At 50.9% G+C, this 27,693-nt stretch overlaps 2 protein-coding genes across 9 annotated transcripts; one reads left to right on the top strand and one right to left on the bottom strand.

The window, feature by feature from the left end:
* Positions 1-138: 138 nt before the first annotated feature.
* On the top strand, positions 139-19,117 carry TMPRSS6 (transmembrane serine protease 6). Of its 3 annotated transcripts, XM_084512806.1 has the most exons (19): positions 139-302; positions 394-791; positions 2,240-2,405; positions 2,587-2,729; positions 2,923-2,990; positions 4,115-4,299; positions 7,079-7,120; positions 8,086-8,290; positions 8,674-8,810; positions 9,133-9,245; positions 9,743-9,852; positions 11,113-11,258; positions 12,099-12,197; positions 13,428-13,541; positions 13,825-13,941; positions 14,676-14,844; positions 15,550-15,821; positions 16,324-16,460; positions 17,151-19,117. In XM_084512806.1, exons 3-19 carry the CDS (start codon positions 2,240-2,242, stop codon positions 17,307-17,309), a joined length of 2,382 nt encoding a protein of 793 aa, XP_084368932.1. In that variant the 5' UTR covers positions 139-302; positions 394-791; the 3' UTR covers positions 17,310-19,117. The 3 variants fall into 3 exon arrangements, with proteins under 3 accessions (XP_084368932.1, XP_084368931.1, XP_084368933.1); XM_084512805.1 differs by having other exon boundaries at positions 139-791; XM_084512807.1 differs by lacking the exons at positions 139-302; positions 394-791 and adding an exon at positions 838-893.
* Positions 18,671-26,615, bottom strand: KCTD17 (potassium channel tetramerization domain containing 17). Of its 6 annotated transcripts, XM_084512835.1 has the most exons (8): positions 26,100-26,557; positions 25,068-25,176; positions 23,211-23,302; positions 22,237-22,332; positions 21,762-21,887; positions 20,895-20,973; positions 20,382-20,649; positions 18,671-19,394 (listed from the first exon to the last, which is right to left on the bottom strand). In XM_084512835.1, the coding sequence occupies exons 1-8, from the start codon at positions 26,304-26,306 to the stop codon at positions 19,373-19,375; spliced, it is 999 nt and encodes a 332-aa protein (XP_084368961.1). In that variant the 5' UTR covers positions 26,307-26,557; the 3' UTR covers positions 18,671-19,372. The 6 variants fall into 6 exon arrangements, 4 of the variants coding, with proteins under 4 accessions (XP_084368961.1, XP_084368960.1, XP_084368963.1 ...); XR_014690829.1 differs by lacking the exon at positions 20,382-20,649 and having other exon boundaries at positions 20,828-20,973; positions 26,100-26,554; XM_084512834.1 differs by lacking the exon at positions 20,895-20,973 and having other exon boundaries at positions 26,100-26,556.
* Between the last annotated feature and the right edge of the window lie 1,078 nt (positions 26,616-27,693).

Genomic DNA, 27,693 nt, shown 5'->3' with positions numbered 1-27,693 from the left:
GCTTGTCCCCAGACCAACCCCACTGGCTGGAGCTCAGCCCCAGGTCAAAAGTAGTCCGTGTGTCCTCTCCCCCTGCTTTATTGACAGGATAGCTCTATTTACTTTGTCCTGGCTGGAGCACGGCTGCTTTCTGTGAAAACCAAGGGGCAGTGAGCAGAAGGCAGTGCAGCAAGGCAGGTGGGGAGGACCCGGGGACAGAAGACAGCAGACGCTGCAGGAAGGTGGCACAACCGAGTGTGGGGAGCCCCATGTCAGGAGGGTGAGCAGTGAGGAGCCCAAGAAGACCAGAGGGAGCGTTGCAGGTCAGGACTGACAGACACCGTGATTTGCTTTCATCTGTGTGACCGCTGCTGGATCTGGACCCGCTGTCTAGCTCCATCTTCCCTCCTTCAGGACATCTACGCCTGTCAGCCAGGGGCTGCTCCATCCCTGTGCTGAGGATCTCTGCCTGCTGACACCCAATGGGACCAAGGAGGGTGGCTAAGACATACAACAGTCGCTCAGCAACTCCTCGTCCCCTGGGGAGGACAACATAAGCTGCCTGCGCCAGCCTCCTGGGTTGTTCTCACTACAGCTGGAGGTGCTCCTAGCCTGACTTTTTCCAGGCTCCCCCCTTGCAGATCTTCTCCCCCTGCAAGCCTTCAAAATCTCCATTTCAGGAAAAAAAAAAAAAAAAAGCCAGCCATTGTACGGGGTGTGCTGACCCACCACGGCAGACCGGTGTGGGACAAAGGCCAAGCTGAAGAGACATGGCATCAAATTATTGATCGCTGAGGAGACCTTGAGCTTGGGTAAATAGATATCCTCCTCTCTCTCTCTCTCCCCATGCATGTGTAAGCGGGCTTGCGTGGGGGGTGTGGGCCCGGCCTCACAGGCGGCAGCAGGTTTCAAAGGTAGGTCTGCAGCTCTGGGGGAAACCCCAGTGCCTACAATTAAATCTTCAAAAAAAAAAAGAGGTTCTTCTATTGTTGTTTCCTGCCCTCCTTCCCCCCGCCCCTCGGTTTGCGGTTCTTTGCTTACGCCTGCTGTTTCTGAAAGGATCCTATGGTAGTGGAGAGGTGCTCCTGCCTCTCTGGAAGGGTGCACCAGAGGAAGCAGATGTGACGCCGTTTGTAGGAGTGTTGATGTTCACCGAGCTGTGTTTGATTTTCTGGAGCGAGTCGCTTGGTGCTTATGTTCTGTGAGCACATTGCGGTGCCGCAAGCCAGCCTGGAAGGTTTGGGGCTCAGTAAAAGGTGGGAGAGTAAGGAGGCTGAACAACCCCTGTCCTGTGAATGTCCCAGGGCACCCACGCAGGCTAAAAGGGGTGTGAGGCCAAGCATCTCCTCCTACCTCCACAGCACGTCCCCCAGGCACCACAGGCATGTAGGCAGGGGGCAGGCATTCCCCAGGAGCTCCGTGCCCTCCCACGTGGATGTGCTCACATCCCGTTCCCTCTCCAGCCACACACACAAAGCTTTTGAGGACAGTGGGTGAGATAAGATGGCTCTTTGGGCGATGGCACTTCTTCCTTATCTTCAGCATCTGGGGCTGGCAGAAGGGGCGCAGCCAGAAGAAAGCAAAACAGGCAGCCCGAGGGAGAAGAAAGGTGAGGGAAAACAGAAGATGTCCCCTGGAACAGAGGCGGGTGGAGGGCTGGTTGTGGTTTGCGAGCTCCCCCTGCACTTGCACAGCTGCTGAGTCAGGGTCAGTGTGGGCTTCATCCTGGGACAGGCAATCTGGTGGGAACAGCAGGAGTTTGTTTGCTTTGAGGGGCCGATAGCAAAGTGGCACAGCAGGCAAAGTACAACTGCAGACTCCCAGGCCGGGGCTGCTGCGTGCAACTTCTGTGTGCATTTGAGGGCACTGATTTTATTTTGCATTGATCTCCAGGTCAATAAAATACCAGTTTTAAAAAACATTCCCCAACTGAGAAAACAACAGCATTATCTATGGAGAATTTTCTTATTGTACTCACTTGTGTTTTGGGCAGAAGCAAACGAAACCTGGGGATTGTCTTTGAAAATCTGGAGATGCCCTGGAGGCATAGACAGATAGGACAGCGTCCTGGAAGCCTGTTTTCTACTGAAATAGGATTTTAACTCGCATTTCTACTGAGCAAAGTCTTTGATGGTTAGCCCACAGACCTCTTAGGGCTATAGATCTGGGGAGAGGATCACAGAGCTGACAGCACGCCTCCAGAGATGGATGTAAAAGGCTGCATGAAACCCAGCCTGACCGTGGTGTGCTGTGTCACTAGATGCCCCAGATGGAGGCCGAGGAACAGGAGGAAGATGCCAACTCCCTCTCAAAAGATGGATCAGAGACTAACTCAACTACCTCACGTGACTGCCGCCGCTATGTGCCTCTTGGAATAGTCTTTGTTTTGCTGGCTGGAACTGCTGCAGCAACATGGTATTTCCTAGGTAAAAAATCAACACATTTTTCCCTGTGTAGGAGGTGGATGGGGTAAAGTAAAGGCAATGTCCAGCCCAATGAGTATTTGTGTCTTTGGGCAACATTTACAGATCAAATCTGGGCAAATCTGGGCAAATCCCTCTCTCCTACGTATCAGCAAGGTAATCCATTAGTGTCTTCTGTTGGCAGACTACAGACCATGGCACCTGGAACCATCTGTCCTGCAGTTTTACTCCGGCAGCCTCCAGGTCCTCAATCGCCAATACTTCCCAGACCTTGGGGAAGTGGAGTCCAGAGCCTTCTGGTTGGAGTCAGCTAAACTCCAGAATATGGTGAGGGCAATTCCACGACCAGAGCTGGCCCTGAGGCAGTTCAGTGAGTAGCAGAGCAAGGGGTCAGGTACCCTCATCCAAATGACAGACGTGGTGGGTCTGTACAGCAGGAGGGATGAAGGGTAGGGCTGGCTGTAGGTTCTTTGTCACTGTAACGTTGCACGATAGTTACCAGACAACACTCTTGTTGCAGCTGAAGGATCTCATTCGTGCCACAGAGCTGGGTCGATATTACAACTCGAGCACAGTTTATGCCTTCGGGTGAGTAGCACCCACAGCATTTCTGCTTGTCTGTACGTGAAAGTTTCCAGTCCACGGTACTTTCGTTTCACTGAAATTTGGTCACAACAAACAGCTGCACACCCAACCATGAGCTCTAGGCTAGGCTGGGCAATACGCTTCCAGAACGGCTCCGGTATGACAAAGCTGTGGATATTTTCACATTCAAATTCATCTGAGGTCAACACAAAACCCCCAAACTGAGATTTTTTTCACAGAGACAAAAGTTCAAGCAAGGAAAGAAAAACGATTGGGAAGAACTGAAAAAAAAAAAAAAAAAAAATCTGGCCTTGGCATTCTCAGTAGAAACTAAGCAGCTGGAAATTAATTTCTCTAATTCAAGGAAGTCATTTGTATGGCCTGATTCTAGGCACCAGAAGGCAGAGGCCAGAATGCACCATGCATAAGGTATTTCAGCCAAGAAGCGTGGTCCACCTGGGAACAGGATGAGAGTGGAGTGGGACAGATATGGGACTCAGCTTTGCAGGTCATCACAGTAGTCTGAGAAATCAGGAATAACTTCCAAACTGATGTATACATTTGTTTATTTTTTTTTTCCATGAAAAACTACACCCCTAAATTTGACCTTTCGCTAAGGAAAATTCCATTTTTGCTGTAACTCCATTTTCTACCCGGGAAAGAAAAGTTTCACTTGCAATTCTTCCTCTATTTTTTTACCGAGCAAAGTTTTGCTTCAACACCTCTTCCCCCTCCCCCAGCCATTTTTCTCTGCCAGCTGGTTGAACAGAGCTTTCCCAGCCACAGCCCCCCGCCACTTGAGCCTGCGCAGCATTAATGGCTTGTGGTAAGGTACTGAGTCATAAATCAACCCCTTGTCACCACTGGGAGGTGATACAAAAAAAAGTCTTGAGAGTTTCATCTCAGCCTCTGGTCAGTAGTAACCAAAGGTCACTTCTACCTGAAATGAGACTACTCATTAGGCCAGTCTTGATTAATTATCACACTAGTTTGACCACGTATAATCATCACTGGAGAGTCCACACAGATGTATCTGACTTGTGGCTAAACAACGGGGGATTAATCTGTGGGGTTTGACACTCCTTGTAGAGGAAGACAGGATATTTAATGTGCTATTTCTCTGCTAGGGAGGGGGCTCTGACCTTCTTCTTCTGGTTTACCCTCCAAATCCCTGAGAGTAAGCAGAAGGAGATGACGGCTGAGAGAGTGAACACAATGCTCCACCAAGAGCTCTCCGCCAGCTTCAACATCTCAGGCAGCCTGTCCTACCAGGCAGAGTACAGGGTCAACCCAGACTCGCTGGTTCTGCTGGGTAAGTACCCTCTGCTCAGCTGTGGCCTGAGCCATCAGACGTGGCCCCAGGTTTACAGGGTGCCAAACAAAGATTATGAGAAGTGGCTAGAAGTCATTGCTGAAGGGGATAGGAGAAATCTGAAGAGGACAGGGAAGAAATGAGGATCAAGACGGGCAATTACATGTGTTGCTTCCTCGCAGAGAACAGAAGTTTCAAAAATAGCATCATTCCTTTGAAGGATTAAAGATTCTCGGAGATACAGCTGACTATGACCAACTAGTTAACAACTTCCCATTTCTTCTCCTTCTGCCCTCAGCCTTGGCTTGTGTTAATAACTTACACAGGTCATGGCTTTGACCAGCTCAGCTCAAAATCAGCAAGCAGTTAGGCTTCTTGCTTTCCTTTGGGAGCTTATTCCAGTCTACTCAATTCAGAGAAGAACAAAGTCAACATACTTAAGTCACTGCTAGCCTTACTCCAAAACAAAGCATTGTTGCCACTTCAGTTTTCCTAACATATGATTTTAAGCATTATTTATCAGTTCCCAAAGTAAAGATAACAGCCTGTTTAAAAAGAAGCCCCCATAGAACTGCTCTAAAATAGGTGTTAGATAAAGGACGTGGGGATGTGTCTATATTCAGTGCATCAAAATCCAGTGGAATTTGCATTTAGTCCTTATAATGAAACAGCTTCTCAGCCTGATCTGATCCCTCCTTCAGAGCCGCAAACCACAGAGGTTTTAAACTATGTTGCCTTTACTCTCTCCTGCTAGGACTCACATTTCCAAGTTTCTTCTTCCCGTGAAATGCCACATCTCCAAGTTTTTTCCCCAGACGTTATCTTGCATTTTTCAAAGATGAAACTTATTTTAACATATCCCACCCATATTTTCGTTAACCTTTCCCTGCACGTCACAACTGTTTTGAGTTGGAGGTAATTTTTTTTGGTGTCTCCAAACAAAATCTGATTTCCTTAAAATGATTTCACAGATCATTTTGTGGATATGATCCAGATCTTTGTGTTAAGATCCAGTATGAACCTGCATTAGCACCCCATGAAGAGCTCTCCTCCTGCATTTACCATTAGTCACTTACTTCTGCTTATAATTTGTTTCCAGTGTACTAGACCTTATGTTCAGCCAAATTAAATCAACTTTCTTAAGAAAAATGTCATAACACAATATGCTAAATGCTTCAAAGTCAGCCCATCTTGCATTTTCCATTTATTTATTCACTTCCTAATGTGATCCATAAAAAAATAAAAAATGATGTTACCATTCTTTTAGCTGTTCCCAGTACCCTCTTATTCCCTTTGCATCTGTTTCACTGTTTTATTCATTTCAGGTAGATTTGCATGAGCAGAACATGCTTCTTTCTATTTCGGAGTTAACACACCAGTTGTAGTTTCTCTGGCTCCTTCTGCTTTCTCTCATCCTTCCTGCCTCCTTCTCCAACCAGAAGCAGTCTAGCAGCTGTGGCATAAAAAAAAATTTAAAAATTAAAAAAAAAAAAAAACTATACTTCTGGGCCAGGATGAGCTCACGCCAGTGGCTTAACCTCTGGCTTCATTTGCTCTGTAATAGTGGAGTGAAAAAAATTGCCAGCTAATAGCAAGTCATTAGCACTTCATTGCCTTCTGACAGACTCACTGGCTGACCCGCTGAGCTCTAAATATGAATTATCTCTCTGCAGTCTTCTGTAATGCATGGAGCTGCAGACCACTGGCTAATTCAGGAAGATTTTTCCACCCCCTGGTGCTTTATTTTTACTAACAGGTACACTCACCCCAGGGTACTAGATTCCCATTTTCCCCTGAAGACTTTTAGGATTTCCTTCCTTCTTATTGAAGGAACTCAGTTTTGTTACCTTCACACAAAAGAGAAGTAACCTCAGTTCAGCATACCCCATGTCCTTCCCTACAGCAAAGGAGCTTCTCCAGCTTTGTTCTGGCAGGATCCTCCTTTCCACAACATCTGTTTTTACCATGACAAAGCTGCAGAGCTGTCCCTGCAGAATTGCACGCTCTGCTTCGGGGCCACAACAGAGCAAAGGCCTGCCCTAGGCAAGCCCCCAGCAGCAGCTCTCACACCCAGCTGACCTCACGGCGCCTTTAGTTTTGGCAATTATTCCCAGTAGCACCTCATCTTTGGCTGCTCCCAGTTCAGCTGGGAGGCTGGAGCAAGGCCCAGCTCCTAAAAGCACTGTCCATGGGCTCTACTGTGTGCAGATTTGTAGCCCTTGCTGGTGGCTCTCTCTGCATCTGCCTTACCCAAAGGTGGACTCTGTAGGCTATTTAGTAGCTATCAACCAATTGTCATCAAAGGAGGCCTCCTTTCCCACCTTGATAAGCTCCCATGCTTTTCAGTGAAGGGTTATTTGAACTCAAAGAGCAAGGTGAAGACTCTGGGTTAGGTCTGTGCCCTGTGGTGTGGCTGCCAGGGAAGGGGAATGGCGTCCTGAGGCAATGTCCAGCCCTGGTGGGAAGGGGAAGGTGCCCTTGAGGAGCATTGGGTAATGGGCAAAGGAGAAGATGCAGAGAAGCCTGTGTTGGTCTGGAAGGAATGAATTGAGGCTGTTGGATTTGAAACTGAGGCCAGAGAGGTTTCCCTGTGGGATGGGATGAGAAAAGCATGACTGAAACAGGCCCCTGAGACCAGAAAGATAAGTGCCTGGAGAGTGCCCCACACCAAGATTTTAAGGGGGTCACCTACATAGGAAGGGCGTCGTCACCTGCCATGCTAGCAGTCAGTTACCACCACTTTTTGTTTATCTTCCTTTATATATTTCCTTTCTAACAGAATCCAGTGTGAAAGACATAGTAGTGCTGAAATCCACTCTGGGTAGGCCATCTTTTCTTTTCCTTTTGAGTTTATTACTTTGTGGGAGGGATTTTCACCGGGGACAGGTTTTGTTTGGCTTCCTGGAGCTGCAAATCCTGGGAAGGGGAGAAGAAAGCCATAGCAAGGGAGCAACAACACCACTGCTTAGCAAAAATGCCCATGGCCACATCCAAACTGCGTGAAGCCACTACATGGTGGAGTGCTCTGAGCAGCTCTGGTAGCATACAACTATGCAGAAATACCAGCTCCCAAGAGCAATGCAGCCACCTTTGTAAAGTCTTGGTGTAGTGATGCCACAGTGCCAATTCTGGGCCCCAGAAAACCTATTGAGAGAGGCTGAGGGTTTCCCTCCATCGCTCTGCACTGGATGCGGTATAAGCCATTGTAAGTGTATTATCCTAGTGATGTTTGAAGGTGTTTTTAATAATTTTGGGCAGTGCTGCAAGTGCTGTAGCAATAGATATGCTATTAGAAAGTCACCTTTAAGTTGATTTTTACTCAAAAACCGTGGGCTAGACAGCTGCTGAAGGCTGGAAACCATACAAGGGGGATATAAGGCTGGGAAGAATATGGTGGTGAGAGGAGAAAGAAATTAAAAAGAAAATGAAGCCGATGGAATATAACTGTGTTGTGCTGATGTTTAACTCCTGAGACAGTATGGGCTTAACCAAGAGAGAGAGACCAGTTATTACAGAGATATGGAGGGGGTTTCTTCCACGTGCACCATGTACTTTCACATGAATCTCAGTGACACCAGTAAGACATGACTGGTATCACTGAGATGCGTGTGAAAGTAGACTGAGATCACTGGGATGATTCAGCCTAACCCTGAAATAGGGCTTACACTGGTATCCCAACTGGCAATCCCATATCTTAATTTCCCTTACAGCCACCCCTAAGCCCCATTTTCCCTCAGTTTACATCACCCTGAGGTTTAAATCCTCCTATCTTTCCCCTGCGTTCAGGTTGCTACAGATACAGCTACGTCCAGGAGGACGACATCCTAACGCTGGAGGGCCCTGACTACCTGGCTTCCAGTTGTCTTTGGCACCTCCACGGCCTCAAGGGCTACATGATCAAGCTACACTTGGAGTGGACTCTCCCGGACTGCAGGGACCGCCTGGCTATGTATGATGCAGCTGGGCCCCTGGAGAAACACCTCATCACCTCGTAGGTAGCTCCTGAGCAGGGCGATCACAGTGGGGAACCCAGGCAGGATGGCACACCACCACAGCAGGGGAAGGTGTTAGACTACATCAGAGGAAATTCTCTTTGATGCAAAACCTGCCTCTCACTGATGAGCTGAAGTCACTGATGTGGGATATCACACAGCCAGCCCTGCAGTCTGATAGATTACAGCAGCACGAGCTGTGTCTCTGGTGGCTCTTTATTTGGTTCAGTTGGTGTCTCACAACAGGAATGTTCTTTGGATAACGCAATCCTCCACTGCTTTTTTTATTATTATTTTTTTTTTTTTCTCTTTTTTCATTCCTCTCTTTCATTTGTTTGTGGCTTGCTTCACTCCCACTCCTTTGTTCTCTCTTTCCCCTCAGGATCTACGGCTGCAGCCGGCAGGAGCCTGTGGTGGAAGTCCTTTCATCAGGCCCCGTCATGTCCATCGTGTGGAAGAAAGCCATGTACAGCTACTATGACCCCTTCATCCTCACAGCACAGGCGGTGCCCCTCAAAGGTGAGGAAGGCTGGATTGGGGCAGCCATAAGTACAGGATGGACACAGGTTATCTCCTACAACATCACTGCTAGAGGTCAATTCGGTATAAGATAAAGCAGCAAAATACATTACCATCACCCTTCTGTGGACAAGAAGAGGAAGCTAAAAGTCTTGCCAGGTAGAAATGGTCCCTTGAAGGGGAATGGTGGAACATCCCAGTGACCATTAGCATTAGGTCTTAGAGCCCCTTTTATCCCCTGCTACAACGGGATAAGTACACGGTATCCCCAGGCTGAGGTTGAGCTGAAAGGTGTCGGGGCTTTGAATGTCTGTATTTACAGCCTGCGAAGTGAACATAACCCTGCGGGAAGGCCTGGAGCTGCAGGGGAAGATCAGCACCCCACACTACCCCAGTTACTACTCGCCCAACACGCAGTGCACCTGGCACATGATGGTAAGAGCCAGCTCCCACCGAAGCATCCACCTCCTCCCTGAAGTGCCACCCCTCCCTGGGTGGCACTCCCCGCATTAACGCGGGGCACAGCGCTCGGCCAGCACTCTCAATCAGATCATCATGAGAAGCAAAGAGAGGGTAGAAGCCTGCCTAGCCTCCATTTAATGGGTCTTTCTAAAGCCAAAGCAGTCTCATACTACATGCCAGAGCAGAGATGCCATAACTGAGGCAGAATCTGAAGTCTTGGCTCCAGAGGAGTTCTTCAAAGCAGAACCAGTTTACTTGAAATTACCGTGTTTTAAGACAAGTGGCAGAGCCACCCTGTTTTAAAGCATGGGCCCAGTTTAGATAGTCCTTCCTTCTGGCCTGAAATATGTGAATTAGTACCTCTCCCCTTCACATCTACCCTGTTCATTTCTGTTGCATGGGGTGAGCTGCAGCACTCACCCACTCTGTGGATGCCATCTCCACTCTGCTCTGGACCCCCTCTCCTGCAGGTCCCCTCCCTTGGCTATGGGGTCACCCTGTGGTTCGACGCCTACGCGCTCAGCAGACAGAAGCAAGACCTGCCCTGTACCCAAGGCCAGTGGATAATTCAGAACAGAAGGTGGGTATTGCTGGGGTCCTGGTTTCTGTCTCTCAATTCCCATTCCTGAACTGGGATAAAACCTCTGCATATCCCCTGCTCCGTTTAGCCACCACGTCCGAAGAGGGAAATCCCACTGCCCTACTTAGTGGTCACTGTCAGGGCTGGCACCTCTTGCTTGTCTACTTCTTTTTTAGCCTCTCTCATTCACAGGCTCCCTAGGGAGCACATTTCTTATAAATTTGCTCCGAGATACCAGCCTGCCTTCTCTGTCTTGCTGTTTGCATCAGGCTTCCTAATTTTCTCCTGTGTGTGTAACCTTGGTGTCCTCCCACGTCTCTTGTGTTTGCAAATCTGCCTGTCACCACCTCTGCAATAATATCTGCGTGTGCCGTTGCCTCGCATCCACCTCCGTACAGATCCTCCGCCAAGCTCCAGATCCTCCTGCTTTGACTAGAGCCACTTCCCCCTGCGGGACTTCCCAAAATCAGCCTCCATACATTGCTGGGGCTGCTGCCCACCACCGTCTAGGTGCAGAGGAGACGCAGCTGCCACACTTTTATCTCCTCAAAGCAGGCTCTGAGTTAAGATGGACCCTTTTTTTTCCTCAGAGTTACTGCAAACTTGCTCCCTTCTCTCCAAAACCTCCCCCAGCACATCTCATTAACTTCCTATCCACTGCTCCTGCAGTGGTAATTTATTTTCTTCTGAAAGATCTGAACGAGAAGCTACTGAAAATTATCTTCCCCTGGCTTAGGATTTTCACCTTTTCTCTCCTTACCTTCCTCTCTTGAACTGTCAGAGCCACAGTTTCTACAACATGATTTCTTATGAAAGATAAGAACTGAGTTGTTTTGCATGGCCTGAATTCAGCATTTGCCCTAAAATGGGAAATGTCCAAAGATAGTAGGGTCGCTCTGGAGTAATGAGGGCAGAAATGGGTGAAAATATGTATAGACTGTTTCCATCTCATTCGTAAAGCCTAATTATGCCCTGTTGTCCCCAGTTATTTGGTTTCCCCTCTCTCTGTATCAATTCCCATCACAGCATTCATGTAGACTGGACGTGGGTTAACATCACAGCTTTTTCCCATTGCTCCTGTGTAATCTTATGCCACACTGAAGGCATCTTGCTGTACTGGCTACCCCCTCAACACCCCTCCATACCCAGTCTTTGTGGTCTCTTTCCCACCTTCTCCAGCCCCACAGAATCCCCCTGCCCCACTTTGCTGTCTTCTTCTCCCTCGCCGCCCAGGACATCCCACCTCTGTTTGCTCCTCAGGTTGTGTGGTCTGCGGACCCTGCAAGCCTATGCCGAGAGGATCCCAGTCACGTCCTCTGCCGATATCACCATCACCTTCACCTCGCAGATCTCCTTAACGGGCCCTGGCGTGCAGGCAGCTTACAGCCTGTACAACCTATCTGACCGTACGTCCAGGCCTCCTCCCTGCTCTTTGGTGGGGTGTGGGGGGGTCCCAGATGCCTACCTGCGGCCTCCTGTGTGCTAGGATTGTGTTAGGAGAAACACCAGGCACATCCCATGAGCCTGAGGTGCCAACTGCCCTTCAGACACATGCTTGGACACAACACCACACACACCACTCATATCCCCAAAAGAAGAGGTATTTACATCCAAAGCTGCTTCTGCACAAGTGTTCCTGCCTCCTAGAGCACCCTTGTGCCAAGGCCCAGCTTCAGAAAACTGCCTACAGGCTCACCCCTCAGCACGGACTGGCCTTGGGATTTCAATGGGAGACTATTTCTGACTTGAAGTGACTCTTGTTTCAATCACAAAAGCTCACAGAGAGAGCTGTTTCCTGCTCACCTTGGAACCTGTGCAAGTGAGAGACAGAACCACACACAAATACGCGTATGCACATATGTAAATACGGAGAAACCTTCCCAAGGTTTCTCCAGCTCCCTCCTGCGTGGGTGCTGTAACCCACACTTGTCCCTGAATACGTGCACCTGGCAACACGTTACAACAGCCCCTCCACGGCCCTGACCACGTTTTAATCCCCAAGAACCTACTTCTGTTTCGCTGCAGCGCTCAGGAGTCACAAAACAGAGCTAGGGCAGAGGCAGAGCGTGCCAGGCAGGTGGGTGATCTGGCAAACTTTGGGGACTTTACTGAGTGCCTCCTGCGAACTGCTGCGGCTCGTGTGCGGTCAGGAAGGTGTGCAGCTCCATGCTCCACTTTCAAGCTGCGGTGCTGTGCTGCAAGGTTTCCAGTCACCGGGGACTAACTACGATCTGGTGGTTTCACAGCCTGTCCCGGCGAGTTCCTGTGTTCGGTGAATGGCTTGTGCGTCCCGGCCTGTGACGGGATCAAAGATTGCCCCAATGGGCTGGATGAGAGAAATTGCGGTGAGTGATCTGTTCTCCCCACCGGTCCCTGGTCCTGGCAGGACGCGGCTCCTTGCTCTTCCAAAGGTAGGGAGAGATTGGGGAGGATCCACGTGGCCCCTGCCTCCCCCTCAGGGAGATTAAATCTCTGAATCACAAACGCCTCTTCTCGCTGCCAAGTGGCTTCAGCCTGCTCTGGAAGAGGAGCAGCACTTCTTCCTCTTGTGCACAGTGCAGTCTTCCCTCAAGAACCCCCAAATATCCCTGCACCAAGAGCTCCGGACAGCCTGAAAGAATCCCCTGCCCCAAGAGCTCCGGACAGCCTGAAAGAATCCCCTGCCCATGCTGTCCAAAACCTTGCTTTCCCACCACCCTGCCCTGCCAACCAACCTCAGCCCTGGCCTACAGCCCCCTCTGCTGTCAGAGCACTGTGTCCCCCTCCCTGCCTCCCAGAGCTCCTACAAAACCCCATTCTCGTCGGAAGACCTATCTAGGCTCAGACAAGACATCTGATTCTCCTCTTGTTCAACATCCATCCCCCAGCACCTCCAGCCCCTTTTCTGTAAAGCTGCCTCCCAGCTGGGCAGCCCCCAGCCTGTTCCTGTGCGTGGGGTTGTTCCTTCTCAGGTGCAGGGCTCAGCACTTCCCTTTGCTGAACTTCAGAAAGTTTCAGTCAGCCCATTTCCCCTGCCTGTCCTGCTCACATTGCCTCAGACTTTCATGTGGCTTTAATCATCTGGACGCCTCGCACTAATTACCAAAGCAATTATAGTCATTGCAGTAAGAAAATGCCTGGTCCATCATGTTTGGACACAAACACAGAGCGAAGGGACAGTTCCTGCTATGAAAATGTATAATCAGAAATCAAACTAAGATGGGCAGGCACCTTAGGCTTGTCCCTGTCTTGGGCAGCTACCAGCGATCGTAGACATCAAGGAATCCATCAGGGTTCAGGACTCAGCTATCAGAGCAAGAGAAGCTGCTCTGTAGGGGAAGGTGACCCCTGAGCTGAGGGTGAGAGCAAGGCAGGAGGAACTCTAGCCAGGATGCAATCCTGTAGGATGTAAGCAGGGTAAGCAGAATAGGGTTTGGTGAGGGTAACCAGGGTCAGCACAGAGTCCGGGGAGCACAAGGCAAGTCCATAGTGCTGAGGCAGATCTGAGGTGAAGCTGGCAATTCAAGGCAAGGCAAGGCAGTCACAGCATCCTGTGCATCTAAGTGCTGGCTGCTTCCCCCCACCCCTCCTTGCAGTGTGCCCTGCAAAGTTCCAGTGCCGAGAGGACAGCACCTGCATTGAGTTCAGCCGGGTCTGCAACCAGCAGCGGGACTGTGCCAACGGGACCGATGAGGAGCAGTGCAGTGAAGGTAGGGAGGGTTTGGGGGGGGCTGACAAATGCCTTGCTCTGCTCTCAAACCACGTCTGCTGGTAGCGTGCCTCCCTCCGGTGAGATAAGGGCACCAGCTGGGAGCTGGCCTTCCAGGCCTGCCCACAGCATTTGCTCATTTTGTGCCTTATTCAGGAAATTCTGTCGTGTTTTATGTAGTTCCCCCAAGCTCTGCGTTGCTTTCTTCCCTCTCTCAAAAGACTTCAGGCCGTACCTACAACCTGGCGCCTTTCCTCAGCCCCAGCTTCCCTTCGTCTTCACAGGGGTCCCCTGTGGTCCTTTCACCCACCGCTGTGATGACGGGACCTGCGTGAAGAAACCCAACCCCCGGTGTGACACCATGGCGGACTGCAGGGACCTGTCGGACGAGGAGCGCTGCGGTGAGGAAATGCTCGCTCACCCCTCAGCCAGGCAGGTTCAGGGTGCCACCTAGCTCCAGGTTGTTCTCACCCCTGCCACCCCAATATAAGCATCCTCCCTCCCTCGGCCCACCTTGTCCTGCTCCCCCCAGTGCCATTGCTCCGTCCTGCTCTCCTGGCTGAGCTGTGAAGAGGAGCTGCCTGCTCCCTGACCAGATGCTCCCCGTCTCCTTCAGGCAGAGGCATCAGGCCAGGCAGACACGTCTCACAGGCCAGGTCCTACCCACAGGCTGCCCTTTGGACTGCTGTGCTGGCTTACGTGAAGTGATGCCATCCTACAAAGCTCCAGCCAGGGAAACCACCCGTGGTACTAGCAGGGAAACCACCCGTGGTACTGGCAGGGAGACAATATGTGTTTTGATTGCCCTGCTTGATGTTTCTGGAGTTTCCACGGGCAGCAAAAGGCTGGGGAGGTTTCCCCTGACTGGATGGTAGCTAGCACAGACAGGGCACTGCCCCAAAGGCATCCCCAGGAGGAAGGGCATGGCTGTGCAGGCATCAGTGAGGGAATATGTGCTTGGAGAGGTGCTCCCTAGACCTGTCCTGGAGAATACGTACAGCATCTGGGGAGGGCAAAGGTTTGAGGGAGTAGAGGTCAAACTCTTCAGCCAGTGAAGCAGGAAAGGAAGGGCAGGCACAACATGTTCCCTTCCCCTACTGAAGCACCTGCTGTGTCTCCTCCTCCTCCTCCTCAGACTGCGGGCTGCAAGCCCCTCTCAGCAGGATCGTGGGTGGTGCTAACTCTGTGGAAGGGGAATGGCCCTGGCAGGCCAGCCTGCAGGTTCGGGGGCGCCACATCTGTGGGGGAACGCTCATTGCGGACCGCTGGGTGGTCTCAGCCGCACACTGCTTCCAGGATGAGAGGTAAGTGGAGAGCGGAGCGGGATGGACAGGAGTAAGGAAAGTAAACCAGGGAGCTTTTTGCAGCCAGAGAGGCAATCTCGGGGAAAACAACATGCGTAATGTATGAGGTGGTCAGGACTCTGAGCCTAAAAACATCCTTCTTCTTGCTTCCTCCTCCTCTGGTCCAGGCGGAGGCCCTTTGCCCCTTCCCTTCTGGAGAAAGGGTCTACGCTGGCTGTTCTTTTCTCCTGTGTCACCTCACTAGGCTGTCTCCAGCTTTAAATCCTGCTTCTGTAAAAGGCTGTCATGCTCTCTTAGTTTCTCAGATCTAGGTACCCTTCCCCAAGTCTCCTTCTTGCAGCTCTGCTTCTCCAGTTCAGTCCTTGCTCTCTGCTCTGTCGTAGTCATTTGCACATGTCCAGCTCCACTTATATGTCTAAACTACGCATACCTTTTAGCTTTTCTAAGGAAAATAAAGATAGAAGATCAAGTTGCCTATGTGTATGAGTGCCTGCCCAAAGCTGATCCCCCTGTAAAGGCATGTCAAGGCATCAAAGAAATATCCCAACCAACTTCTTGAAATTAGTAACCAAACCAAAAAAAAACCTTCAAAGGGAGATGATTGTCCATCACGACACCCCTTAAAAGAGCATGACAAAAGCAGCAAGGCTCTTCCCATCCTTCCCTGTTCATGTGATGAGTTATCTTCTCTGCTGCATCCTACAGACTGGCTTCCCCCTCCATCTGGACTGTTTACTTGGGCAAATATTTCCAGAACACCAGCAGCCACACAGAGGTGTCCTTCAAGGTGATCCGTCTCTTCCTCCACCCCTACTACGAGGAGGACAGCCATGATTATGATGTGGCCCTGCTCCAGCTGGACCATCCCGTCATCACCTCGCCCTTCATCCAGCCCATCTGCTTGCCTGCCCCTTCCCACCTCTTTGAGCCCGGCCTTCACTGCTGGATCACTGGCTGGGGAGCCCTTAAGGAAGGAGGTAGGTGCAACATCTTTGCTGGTGTCCCACTGGAGCAGAGCCAAGGTGGAAATAGAGATTCTGGTGTGGGGTAGGTAGAATAGGGTTTTGTTGACTGCAAAGGATCAAGTCTCCTTCACCTCCTTTGTTTTTTGGGCATAGTGTCCAAACCCTGGACACTCCAGGGTTTGCATAGTTTGCCAGATGAGCTTAACCTCTATTTTGATGAGATGCGAATCCAAATGCTGACATTCCAGAAGCTGGAGAATCCTCCTCTTCCTAAAGGCTGAAGTGCCTACCACACATCCTGAAAGGGAAAGGGACTGCAGGGTAACGTTGCTCCTGTCATGCAGGTGAAGCACTTTGATGAAAGTCAGACTGTGATGCCAGCAGACAGCAGAATAGGGATTCAGGTGGCAGCTTTCAGCATGCAGTGAGATGGGCATGGGCTGGGGGATCAGGGTAAACACTGGGAAGTTCCACCATTGCTCACCGGCGCTGCTCTTGGTGCTCTACCCCCCAGGGCACATCAGCAATGTCCTGCAGAAGGTGGACGTGCAGATCATCCAGCAGGACATCTGCAGCGAGGCCTACCACTACATGATTTCTCCAAGGATGCTCTGTGCTGGGTACCACAAGGGCAAGAAAGACGCCTGCCAGGTGACAGAGGGGTTGTGGGAGCAGGGTGGGCTACCACGGGTGTCCCAGGCCTCCCGAATGCACTCCGTAGCCTGAAATAAGGGTGAAAAGACCATAAAATACCTGACTCCTCGATCCTTCCTCTGATCTAAATGGCAAAAACAGCTCCCAGGGCAAATTCTTCACGGCATCTTTGCCTCAGACGGGGTACAAATACACATAAACTTCTCATTCCAGCCCATTCTCCACTCCTTACCTCCCACTCCCAAGTCACATGCCTACATCAGTCTCTTCCCCCCTCGTTCTCATTAGCATCTGTCAAGCACAGTAACCACTCTGTTCCTTCATTACAGTCAATCAATCTCCAGCAATTCCTCTATCTCCCATCCCTCAGGATATCCACTTAAATTCCACCAGCTTCCTTGCTCTCCGTGTATCTGCAAATGCCTCCTGGAGCAGAAGGAGGTAATAGAGCTGCCAGCTTCCTGGGAGTTGCTAAAGGAGAGGAATTGGCGTGATGAAGGAATGCAGCAATGGGTCAGATGTTTGCACAGGAGACAGTTTTTGACATCTGCCTAAGGTTTAAGTGCAGATGTCCCAGACATGAGTTGAGGGGATACATGAATCTGTGTACTCCAGAAGCCAGTGAAAACACCCAGCAGGGTACGCTGGTGGATCACCATCACCCCATTTTTCCTTCCCTTTCTCTAGGGTGATTCTGGAGGTCCACTGGCCTGCGAGGAGCCCAGCGGCAGGTGGTTCCTGGCTGGTTTGGTCAGCTGGGGAATGGGGTGCGCACGTCCAAATTCCTACGGAGTGTACACCAGGATCACCCAAGTGCTGGGCTGGATGAACCAAACCATGAGCTGAGAAAAGTGCATCTCTGCCCTCTGCCCATCAGACCTACGCGCACAACGGCACTCGTTCCTGACCTTGCTCGCTTGCCTCGCAGAGAAAAGAGTTTCTGTGTGGGATGTTGTCAGACCCAGGATGCTCTTCTGAGCAGGGTAAAAAAATAAAAAATTTGACGGTGGGAACTGTAGAGGAAAGCAGGCAGACCCTCTTCCCCCTTCAGCGCTTCCCGAGGGAACATCCCAAGGTGGTTTTGGGCCATCTATCCAAAATTCTTGGGGGGAGGGTCCCAAGCTGATGGTTTCTAAGTGCAGGAATGAGGGGAGCTGAACTTTCCATGAACCATGTGACTCAGCCACAGTCTTATGCTGCAACGAAAATGTGACTGATGTAGTTAGAGATTCCAGTAACTGTGAAATCAATCAGCCTCCCTCTTCCTTCTTACTGCTCATCCTCCTTCCCCCCCTCCCCTCCCATCACTCCTCCTCTTCCATCTCCCTAATTGCTTCTTTTCTTAGCCGGCATGTGCTGCTCAGCTCAGCCAGGCAACTCTTCATGTCTCACTGCCTCCCAGGCACGAGCCCAGCATCACGCCCCGAGCACCAGGAGCACCAAGCTCTGCTGCTGCTCCTGGACCCCTCAGAAGACCCCGGCCCCTCAGTAAAAAACATTAAAGCAGCCTCCTGGCCCCTTCCCTCAGCCCTTCTGAATGCCTGTAATATGAGGGATTGTTCATCTGCTTCCATCTCCTGAAGTAATAAGCCATGAGATGAAGGAGAAGGCGTAAGGGCACAGTGCTTTAGATAGTAACTGCTAGGGGTTTTGTTTTTTGTTTTTTGTTTTTTGTTTTTTTACCAAAGATATGCATATATATATGTGTGTGTGTGCATAAGTATGTATACATATGTGCATATATATAAAAAGTCACTTGGAATTAGAAATACAATTATTTTGGATTTTTTTTTTTTTTTGCTCTAGTTTGCCTTATTCTGTTACAAATTCTTCTGGGGTTTGGATCTTTTTGACCAAACATCAATCCTGGCACTGGCAACTGGTAAAAGTTCCCACAGCCCTGCTCTCCTTCTCAGCTGTGTCCCAGGTACAGGAGGGTCAACCTGCCAGCTAGATAAGTCATCCTCACTTATTGTTGAGATTCAGGGGTGCAGATACCAATAAGTAAACCTACTCTACAGCCCCATCTGCACACAGTGGGGATGCAGCACAGATGCAGCAGGAGATATCTCCGACGCCCAGAAGGCAGGCCCAGCACAAGAAGCTTCTGGTGGCTCCGGTTGATGAATCCGAGCTCCTCTTCTCCATTCCCTACCCCCCTTTCTACCAGCATCAAATTTCTACCACTTGAAATGAGAGGCGGCAAGGAGGAAGAAAGTGTGAGTTTTATTTAGGAGCTACAACCCAGCGTCCTCAGAGACAGCGGTGAAACGAGCACCCTGCTCCTTGAGGCAGGGATGTCCTCATCCTAGAAGACCCTACATCAGGTGCCAGCATGTTCCCCACGGGTACCCGGACACTATGCCTGTCTCCTCTCACCCCTCTGGCACAGGGCTGCTTTGGGGGACAGGGAGCAAGGCACCAGCGAGGTGACACCCAGCACAGGGACAACCCCACAAGCAGTGCAGGTGGCCCAGAAAAAGGCAGTGGCTCCGTATTCACCCTCTGGGCACAAGCCCAGACCAGCTGCCCGCAGCAGGGAATGGGCAAGGAGCGGTCCTGCTGCAGATGCCACCACATCTGGGCCCCAGCCCCAGCCAGGTGTTGTTTGGGAAGGGGAGCAAAGTTCTGCAGTGGCTGATCACTGCTGTCCCCAGCAGGGGCCACTGTGACATTAAGGAAAGACAGTCTGCCAGGCGTGCGAGGGGGCTCCAGCCCCTGCAGCAGCCCAGGCTCTCCTTGGAGCATCTGCCCTACTACAAGGCAGAGGTGAGTTTGTAAAAATCGATGGCTGCATCTGGAGAGTGCAGGGGGGATGGGGGTGCAAGGGGCTGTCGTACAGTACCGTACAAAAATAAAAATATAAACCAGAAATTAAAAGGCTGGAGTGGAGTGTCGGGATCACATCCTCAGGCCTCTGGCTTGTAACAGCTAGGGAATGAGAAAGAGAAACACCAGATCAAAGGCAGAAAAAAGCAATTGAGCATGGAGGGGAGAGCAAGAATGAGGAAAATGGAAAGGGCACATGACAGAGGAAATGAAAACAGAGGGGAAAAAAAGAAATAAGAGGAGTGAAGGTGAGGGGAAAAAGAAGAAGGAAGGAAATTCTCTGTGATTAACATAGACCAACTTTTAAGAGAGTAACACTCAGATCCCACAGCCATGGACAAGGAGGCTCTTGAGCAGAGGGAGTGAGAAATGGCACCCAGCTAACCAGTGCCCTCCATCAGGATGGAAAACGGCACCGAGCACCAGCAGTTCAACAAGAGAGCCAAGTTTATCAGCTAGAGAGAGGACTCCTTTGAAAAGCTCTCTGTGCCCAGGCTCACACACTGCTGGGGAAGCCTGCCTCAGCAGGAGGCAGAGCACAGAGGTGCCTCTCACACACAGCTGCAGGAACATCTGGAGGGGGGACCCACAGCACCCGCTCTGCTTTCACCACCCTCTGTCACTGCGCTGTCACCCTGGCAGAGGCAGTGGGGGAAAAGCCCAGGGAAGTGCCAGGAGGGGAATATCGCAGCCTGCCTCCTGCAAACCGCTCTCTCTCTGGCAAAGGAGCTGCAGGACGGCAGGCAGGAGAAGCGATCTGGCATGCGTGGCAGGCAGCCACATGGCAGGCATCCCCCTGTGGCACCCCTGCCTGCTTTGCATTCGTTCCCAGCCCTCTTGGCTTCTCCCAGCTGCATCCTCCCTCCCTCCTGCTGCCAGAGCCTCCAGTCCAGAGCTGTACAGTCTGCTCGGCCGGTGACGACACGTGAGAATTGGAAAAGCCACCTTAGGAATGATTCAACCTCCCCCTGCTTCTCCTCCTTCCCAAGCTCTACAACCTGGGGCTGTACCCACACGAGGGGAGGGTGTGAGTCACTCATGCAGAGCTCAGACGGGCAGGGTGTGAGAATGCAGATAGGTTTAACGTACCTGCAGAGGAGGAAAAGTGAGGAGTGGAGAAAGACAGGCCCTGAGCAGGGAGTACACAGGCCCTCAGGTTTGGGAGGGGAGGCGGGGAACCTGGGCTGCTGGGGAGAGGCTGTGAGGGGTGAAGAGAGCAGAGGGAGGGATGCTGGAGGCTGGGGAGTGGGGTATGGTGTCCCAGGCAGGTGACAGTGCAGAGATGGGCACGGAGGGGAGCAGGAGGGAGGATCCGGAGGAAGAAAGAGTTTAGTGGACTCCCGAATACATGGACGGTCTGCAAATAAAAATATAACCATGAATAAACCAAACAGTTACAAACACGAAGCAGCAGCCAAGGGAACGGCTCTCCCCTGTGGGCTTTATCTCCAGAGAGACTCCTGCTCCCTGGGAGGACTTCCCCTCCACCCCACACCTGCCCTAGTCCTTCCCTGCTGCTAGCTGCGAGTTCTCACCAGACAGGTGGACGAGTCTACGCTTGGGGGGGTTATTTCTATCATTGTCCTCAAGGATTTGCTGCACCTTTCTCCTCTGCTTCTCCTTCTGCCTCTGCCTCCTCCTCCACCTCCTGCTCTTCCTCCTCCAGGTCCTCCTCTGTGCTCTGCGGCCCAGCATGCAGGACAAAGGGAAGAAAGAGTGGAGACACTTGCAAGATGAGCCGTGGCAGTTCTGACACACAAGGGCATAGAGCTATGGTCACAGTTCTGGGATAAAAAGGGACCATTCCCCACAGACAGGATAGCTCTGGGTCAGGAAGAAAAAAAAAAAAAAAGATTTGTTTTCCTCTGGAGCATTATGTCAGGGCTATCTAACACCCTTATAAATGCTACAGTCCCGCTGCCCAGCAGCTGCCACCAGCCACTAGCACTCCTTCCCACATCCTAGGTGTCTGCAGGATGCCATGCACTGCCACACGTTCCTGTCCTTCCCTCAAAAGCAGAGCAGGCGAACTCCTCAGGCCCTTAGGCTGGGACTCAGCAAAAAGAATAATAAATAAATAAATAAATAAATAAATAAATAAATAAATAAATAAATAAATAAATAAAAGAGAATGCTGTGAAACCTTTCAGGAAATCACAGCCTAATGGCAGCGACACGCAGAGCATGGGCATGAGGAGGCATGAGGGGGATGTCAAAGTAGCATGAGAAATGCCAGGGTCATTTGGTAAAGCCATTTGCCACACGCATCCAGACGCCACCACTCACAGCACACACATTCCTTCTTTTGGGCCACACGCGTAATCCCGTGGTGCTGAACACCGGGAGAAGCCCCTGCACTTCACCACTGAGGTGCCCCACGCTCATGGTGGAGAGAGGAAGGAAGAGGGAGTGAACCAGGGCAAATGGTCTCATAGGGAACAGGAGCAAGGCCCCAGCGAATGGTCTCACCTTGGCTTTGTGGCTAGGCTCGGAGCTCAGGCCGTTGGGGGAGTTGTACAGCTCCTTGGAGACCACACACAGGAACTCGGACTGATCCTCATTGCCATAGCTGTAGGATGAGCCAATGTTCACAAGCTAGAGAAGACGAGAGCAATGATAACAAGCACATGTTGCTGCAAGCTTCCACTTCAGCTGGGGAGCAAGGGAGAAAACCCACCATGCAGCACAGACCATACCCCCAGTAGAAAGGCCTCATAACTGAGGCAGCACAGAGAATAAGGAGTGGAGTCAGACAGGACGCAAAACAGCTTAACCTCACACAGCATCCCCTAAGCTTCTACAGAAGAGGTGAGACAGAAATTGTGACAGCACCATCAGCAACTGACCCAATATTCTCAGACAGAGAAGTCTGCAGACTGCATGGTATCTGTGGTCCTTACTCCAGAAGATAACTGCTTGCCCCTCTCCTCTGCCCTCTCCATACCTGTTCAAAGCGCCATCCATCTGACATAGTGGAAACCATCTGAGTGAGCTCCTCTTCCTGGCACTGCAGCACACGGTAGACATGTTTAGGAGGCACCTGACAGCAAAATCACGGAGAAGCATGTTGAGAGAGGATAAATGCTAAAGGCTGCTGCCCACCTGCAGAAGGAAGTGGAAGCAACCCTCTTTTACAGAGCTGTCCTCCTCCTCACATCCCAGGTTAAAGAGGGAGCTGGAAACCACCGCGATGTGCTATGCTGTACTACACTGTTTTGGGAAGCAAGAATAATGGTATCACTTTTGGAGAAGAGGGACTGAGCTGAGAGTTTCCTGCAGTGTCCTCAGAAGATACTGGGCTCGTTCTGACAGGGAGGTTGCATTTGTCATTACACATGCCACAAATGCCTATGGGGCTTTGCGAGCACAAAGCGATTGCGTTGCTGGAGGCTCACAACCTGAGGCGGACACGATGAATAGTGAGACGTCAGTCAACACTCCCAGAAGACAGTTTTAAAAAGGCTATTGGCCAAGACAGGGTATGATTGCGCCACAGGATTGATTCCTTCTGCCTCGTTTTCTGTGTTTAACTCTTCCACAGACATCCCTCCACCTCCTCCCTCAGATTTTGTAAGTATCCTCACACTCTTCACTGCGATTACACTCTCAGGACTCCCTGCAACTAGCTGGCTTCTTCCAGGAGCTAGAGGAGCTAATTTAGTTTCAGGGACCACACCCAGCTTTACCTCTGGAGCTGTAAAACAAGCCTGTAACTTGTTTATTGCGACTAAATTGGTGTTAGCCAGTCCCCAAGCAAGGTTTTGCTATGCAGAGATTAGCACATAAACTCTTAATTAGTTGCTTCTTTCCTTGCTGCCTCTCCCTAGCCTGCTCTCCCGTTTAACTTGCTTTTCCCTTTCAGCATCTCCCCCTTCACCTACTATCCATTCACCTACTACTTGCCAATTCCTGCTGTACCTGAGTCACTGTGTAGTCCTTCTCCTCCAGTCGATCCTTAATTATTCGGATTAAAGGGCCAATGTTATAGAACTCTGCTTCTTCGAGCACCCCTAAGAAAGAGCGATAGAGAAACAAATAAGAAATCTAACAGCCAGTCTTTTTGGCTGGCTAAAGATCAACTCTTGGGACGCTTCCCAAGGTCATGTCCCTTGAAAGAATTGACACTCCAGCCTCACTCAGGAGTTCAACAAGCTCCTGTTGATTGAAACCTTTACTGCAGAGAATTGAGCGCTGTCTCTCTGCATTGTGCTCCTGCTGCTCACCCCAATTTCTTTGCACTGTCTGCTACGACAGAAACAGGCATTGCCAATGAGGGTTGGTGCCAAGGCCTGGTAATACATTTCCAGGAAAGGAAAGGCTTTCCCTGGGAGTCTGAGATTACTGGCCAAGAATAACTGTAGACTCCAACTTCTTTCAATGACCACTAGTTATCACCTTGTTTAGGCCCTCTTTGGAAGGCAGAGAAACACAGAGACCTTATCAGCAAAAGATCCTAGAAAATCCCATCTTTCCACCCCCCAACCAGTTAGAGTTGCACCCACCTTGCAGCTCCATAAGACTTCAGACAATCTTTGGCTCTCTCACCTGTGCTTCATCTTAAAGCAGGTAAACAGAGAATTGTTTTGTTTTGTTTTCTGCACAGTGCCTGCAGCCATCAGCTCTCCCGAGACTCTCCTGTTTGCTAACAAGCCGTCAGAGAAAGGGAGGTGGGGTCCCAGTGGGTCATTGAGGAGAAGGAGGCTAGGAACCAACATTTACATGACTCCAAACCAATATGCAGACAATGCAGGTGGAGGGATTGATCCTTCTCTGAGCACTGAGACCCTTCAGAGTTACCTCATTCAGCCATGAACCCTCTAATGGGTTAGTTTTATGCCAGTCTGCCTGAGCAGGAACAAAAGGCAACGTTAAGCTGTGAACAGGACTCCTGTTAACACTTCAGATCTGGTGCTAAAAGCTGTGGCTGAACTCTGTCTGACCTGAGGATTACAAGCAGGAAACATCTCTGAATCACGTTGATTACAATTCTGTACCATTGCTTATAAATATTTTCTTTTTGAATTATAACTCATGAAATGATTCTGAAGAAAACATTCCTTGGTAAAAATATGTAAGAGAGAGGGACAAGAAGGCTAATGAACCTGCAGAAACTGTGGTTGGCAAGGGATGGACAGCACAGCCTGCCTTTGAAATTGGCTGCTTGTTAGACCCAAACATCCAAAAAAATAACGAGGCATTGGGGATCATTGGCTCGTAACACCATGACGATGTTACTGAGTTATCCTATTCGACTCCCTGTCAACATTACATGAGGGATTGGTTTGTCTGGCTTGCTCCGCTGGAATTGCTGCAGTCCACAACCCAACAGAGCACTAGCAGCATGCATCACATATCGCTGATGAATGATGGTTTTTATTAGTCAGTAGAAGAGACAAGCCTGGTCTGTTTGGTCTTCTGGGTTTTCGATCCAAATTAGAAACAGGCATTAACAGAAAGCTCAGTCACAAAGCCTGATCAGGAAAGTCTACAAGGAATAGGCAATAAAACAGTTTATTGATGCTGGTAAACCTTGCCTACTTCTGTCTCAGTGACACCTCTCCTCAACTAACAGTCACAAAGCTGCAACACGTGCAGGATGCTCCAAACCCCTTTAGTCAAGGAATTACTGGTATGTTTTCCAAGAGCTGCAGTGAAGACCCGCTTAAGTGCCCCACACCAACCTTCAGAAGGACAACGAGAGAGAAGAAGGCCAAGTCCAGTGCTCTGGCTGCCTCCGCCACATTAAGTGGGAAGTTTCTGAGCTCCAAGACTCACCCTCTTCTGCCATATCTTTATCCAGGACCAGCTTCCCATGACGGAGGAAATTCAGGATGGGTCCAAAGTAAGTGGGGTCCCGGTCTATTAGGTATGCACCAGTCTCATCCTAGCAACAGAGATAGACCATGCGGTGAAAAAATGGATGGTAAATGTGTCACCAACCCTCTAATGCTCCAGACTAGAATTAAATACACAGCCAAGTAAAAATGTTAACTTTTATAAAACTCCTTGGAAACCATGGGCCCTCACTTTAGCTCCTCTCTGGTATGATCAGTTAGAGAGTGCACATAGCAAAGTTCTCCAGCTGAAGCAGACACCACCCCCTTGTGAGATGATCCAAAGCATATGGATCCCAAAGCACATGCACACAGAAGCATTTGCATAGGACAACAGCCAGGCACCGTGCAAAGCCACAGCCGGGCAGGGGGACATCCTGTCCTGCACCCACAGGTGAGGGGGAGAGCAAGTTCACCACAGCACCACAGGGTTTGGGGTAATGAGCCACAGATTTTTAAGTTTTGGTGGATCTCTGACTTTCTAAAGGTTTTATCCCCGTGGAATGAACACCTGCAATTCACTCTCCTGAGATATACAATGGAGAGACCATAGTCACGTCAGCCCTGCTTGGACCTTAACTCCTGCATTATGCTGCCCAGCATATTTATTTCAACATGGACCAACCCAGCTGAGAATGCCAAAAAACCAGACCTCAGGCTCCTCCTGTAGCTGTGTGTGAGGCCTAGTGTGAGGCCTTACAGGGCGCAAGGCTGAGTCAGGCAGGTGCAGCTGGGAGGTAAACCCAGAGGATTGGGGTGATAGAGCAGCAGGGGAGCAGGGCTGGAGCAGAGATGGCCTCGCTTTTTGCCAGGCAGGGAAATGGGGTGCTGTGCTACGGGTAAGGCATTTGGAAAGGGTTACTCCTGCTGCTGTCGGGGTCTGGCTCCATCCCTGCATCCATCCAGCCAGCCCTCCTGCCCTCCCCGTGCTCAGTGCAGGGGCACGGTGCAGGAGGCGACCCAGCTGCCTTACCCGGTCCGACTGCAGCTCCTCGCCCTGGCACAAGCGACAGAGGAAAGATTTCTGCTCCCGGCACAGGGTCTGCCTGGTGGTGAGGAAGACGGTGCCCCCCACATTGAGCCTCACCCACTTGGCCTGGGTGCCAGCTGGGGCTGGGATGTCCCAGCTGCAGCGCAGCCCCACGGCGCCCTGCATTTCTTCCCCGCCTTCCATCCTCATCCTCAACCCCCTCCAGGCACGCAGGGACTGCTGCAGGTACTGCCTGCCGGGGGATGCTGGGATCTGTAGTTTGGCTGCCTCTCCTTCCACTGCAGCCGTGGTTCCCTAGGGGCCAGGATCCTCCCTGGGACCACCAAACAGGGTCCAGAAGGGAGGAAGGATCCTCGGTGCAGGAGGATTTGGCTGCAGCTACTAGAGGTGAGCAAAAGCACAGCCCCGATGCTCCCTGGTTTCCCCCTCTTCCTGGTTTCACCGAGAGGCACGGAGCATTATGCAAAATTCCTCGGCATGTATTTCCATGTCCACCCTCTCCAGCTCGTGAAAAAGGTTCTGGGACCTGTAGTTCACAAGGACGTGCACAAAAGGGTGCTGGGAACTGTAGTTTTCCCAGCCCGCCCTCCCTGCATGAGAGGATGTTGGAAGGAAGGGGGCTGCCATACGTGGCCCCCGCCTTGCAGCCAGCAGTTTGCCTGCCTCCAGCCCTGGGTCTTGCAGGGAAGCTTCCCTGGAGTCGGAGAGAAGAACCTGCCCTCTGGCAGGCAGCAGATTAAGCCCGTCAGCACTGTACTCCACGGCTTTCCCTCCAGGAGATATATTACCCCAGGCTCGCAGCTCGGCGCTGCATCAGTCGCCACACTATTCTTGCTGCAAAATGTGCAGACAGCTGCCTGCTTGCTAACATATGTAGCGACACTTCTGGGAACTCTGTCTTGGATCTGCATGAAGTGCTGGCAGGGGGCAGGAATAATTTTTCTTCTGGCTTGGAGGAGCCGCTGATTCAGCAGATGTCCCCCCACGCTGTCCTAGCAGCACGAACCACACCAGGCAGAGCCCCCTGTCTCCTTCCCCTGTGCTCCCGCCACCCAAAATGCTGTTTGGGCAGCAGAGAGCTTCGGTTTTTACTCAGTTCTGCACAGTTTTACCTCTGCCCCAGGCACGTGTCACCTGCTGAGGCCAGTCCCTCCTCGAGGAGTCCATTCTTGCCTCGGTCACCCCTCCTGCCAGACCGAGCCTGGAGCTCGGCAGCTCATACCCACGGGACTCTGTTCAAATGCAGTCCCTGGCATGGACACAACCTGAGCGAGAGCTCTCTCCAGCAGCTCTGCTTTTCCCACTCCCACCTAAAGACCGCCGGGCTTGCCAGCAGCTCAAGCAAATTGGGGATGGAAAGGAAAGGCTGATGTTTCGCCTGAACGTGGCCCAAAGTCTTCCTTCACCTAAAGCTGCTCTGTGGCTCTTCCTTGCCAGGGCAATGCAGCACTGCAGAGAGACTGTGGTGCCTTATTGACACGTTCTTGCACCTAGATCCTGGGTCTTTTGAGTTGGGACTTTACTAGGGAAGAGAAAGATGACATTTTACTCACATTCCTTCCTTGTCTTTTCTTCC

The sequence above is a fragment of the Aythya ferina genome (genome assembly GCF_964211825.1).
Source record: "Aythya ferina genome assembly, chromosome: 1".
Classification (NCBI taxonomy): Eukaryota; Metazoa; Chordata; class Aves; order Anseriformes; family Anatidae; genus Aythya; species Aythya ferina.
This window is presented reverse-complemented; position numbering and strand designations above follow the sequence as displayed.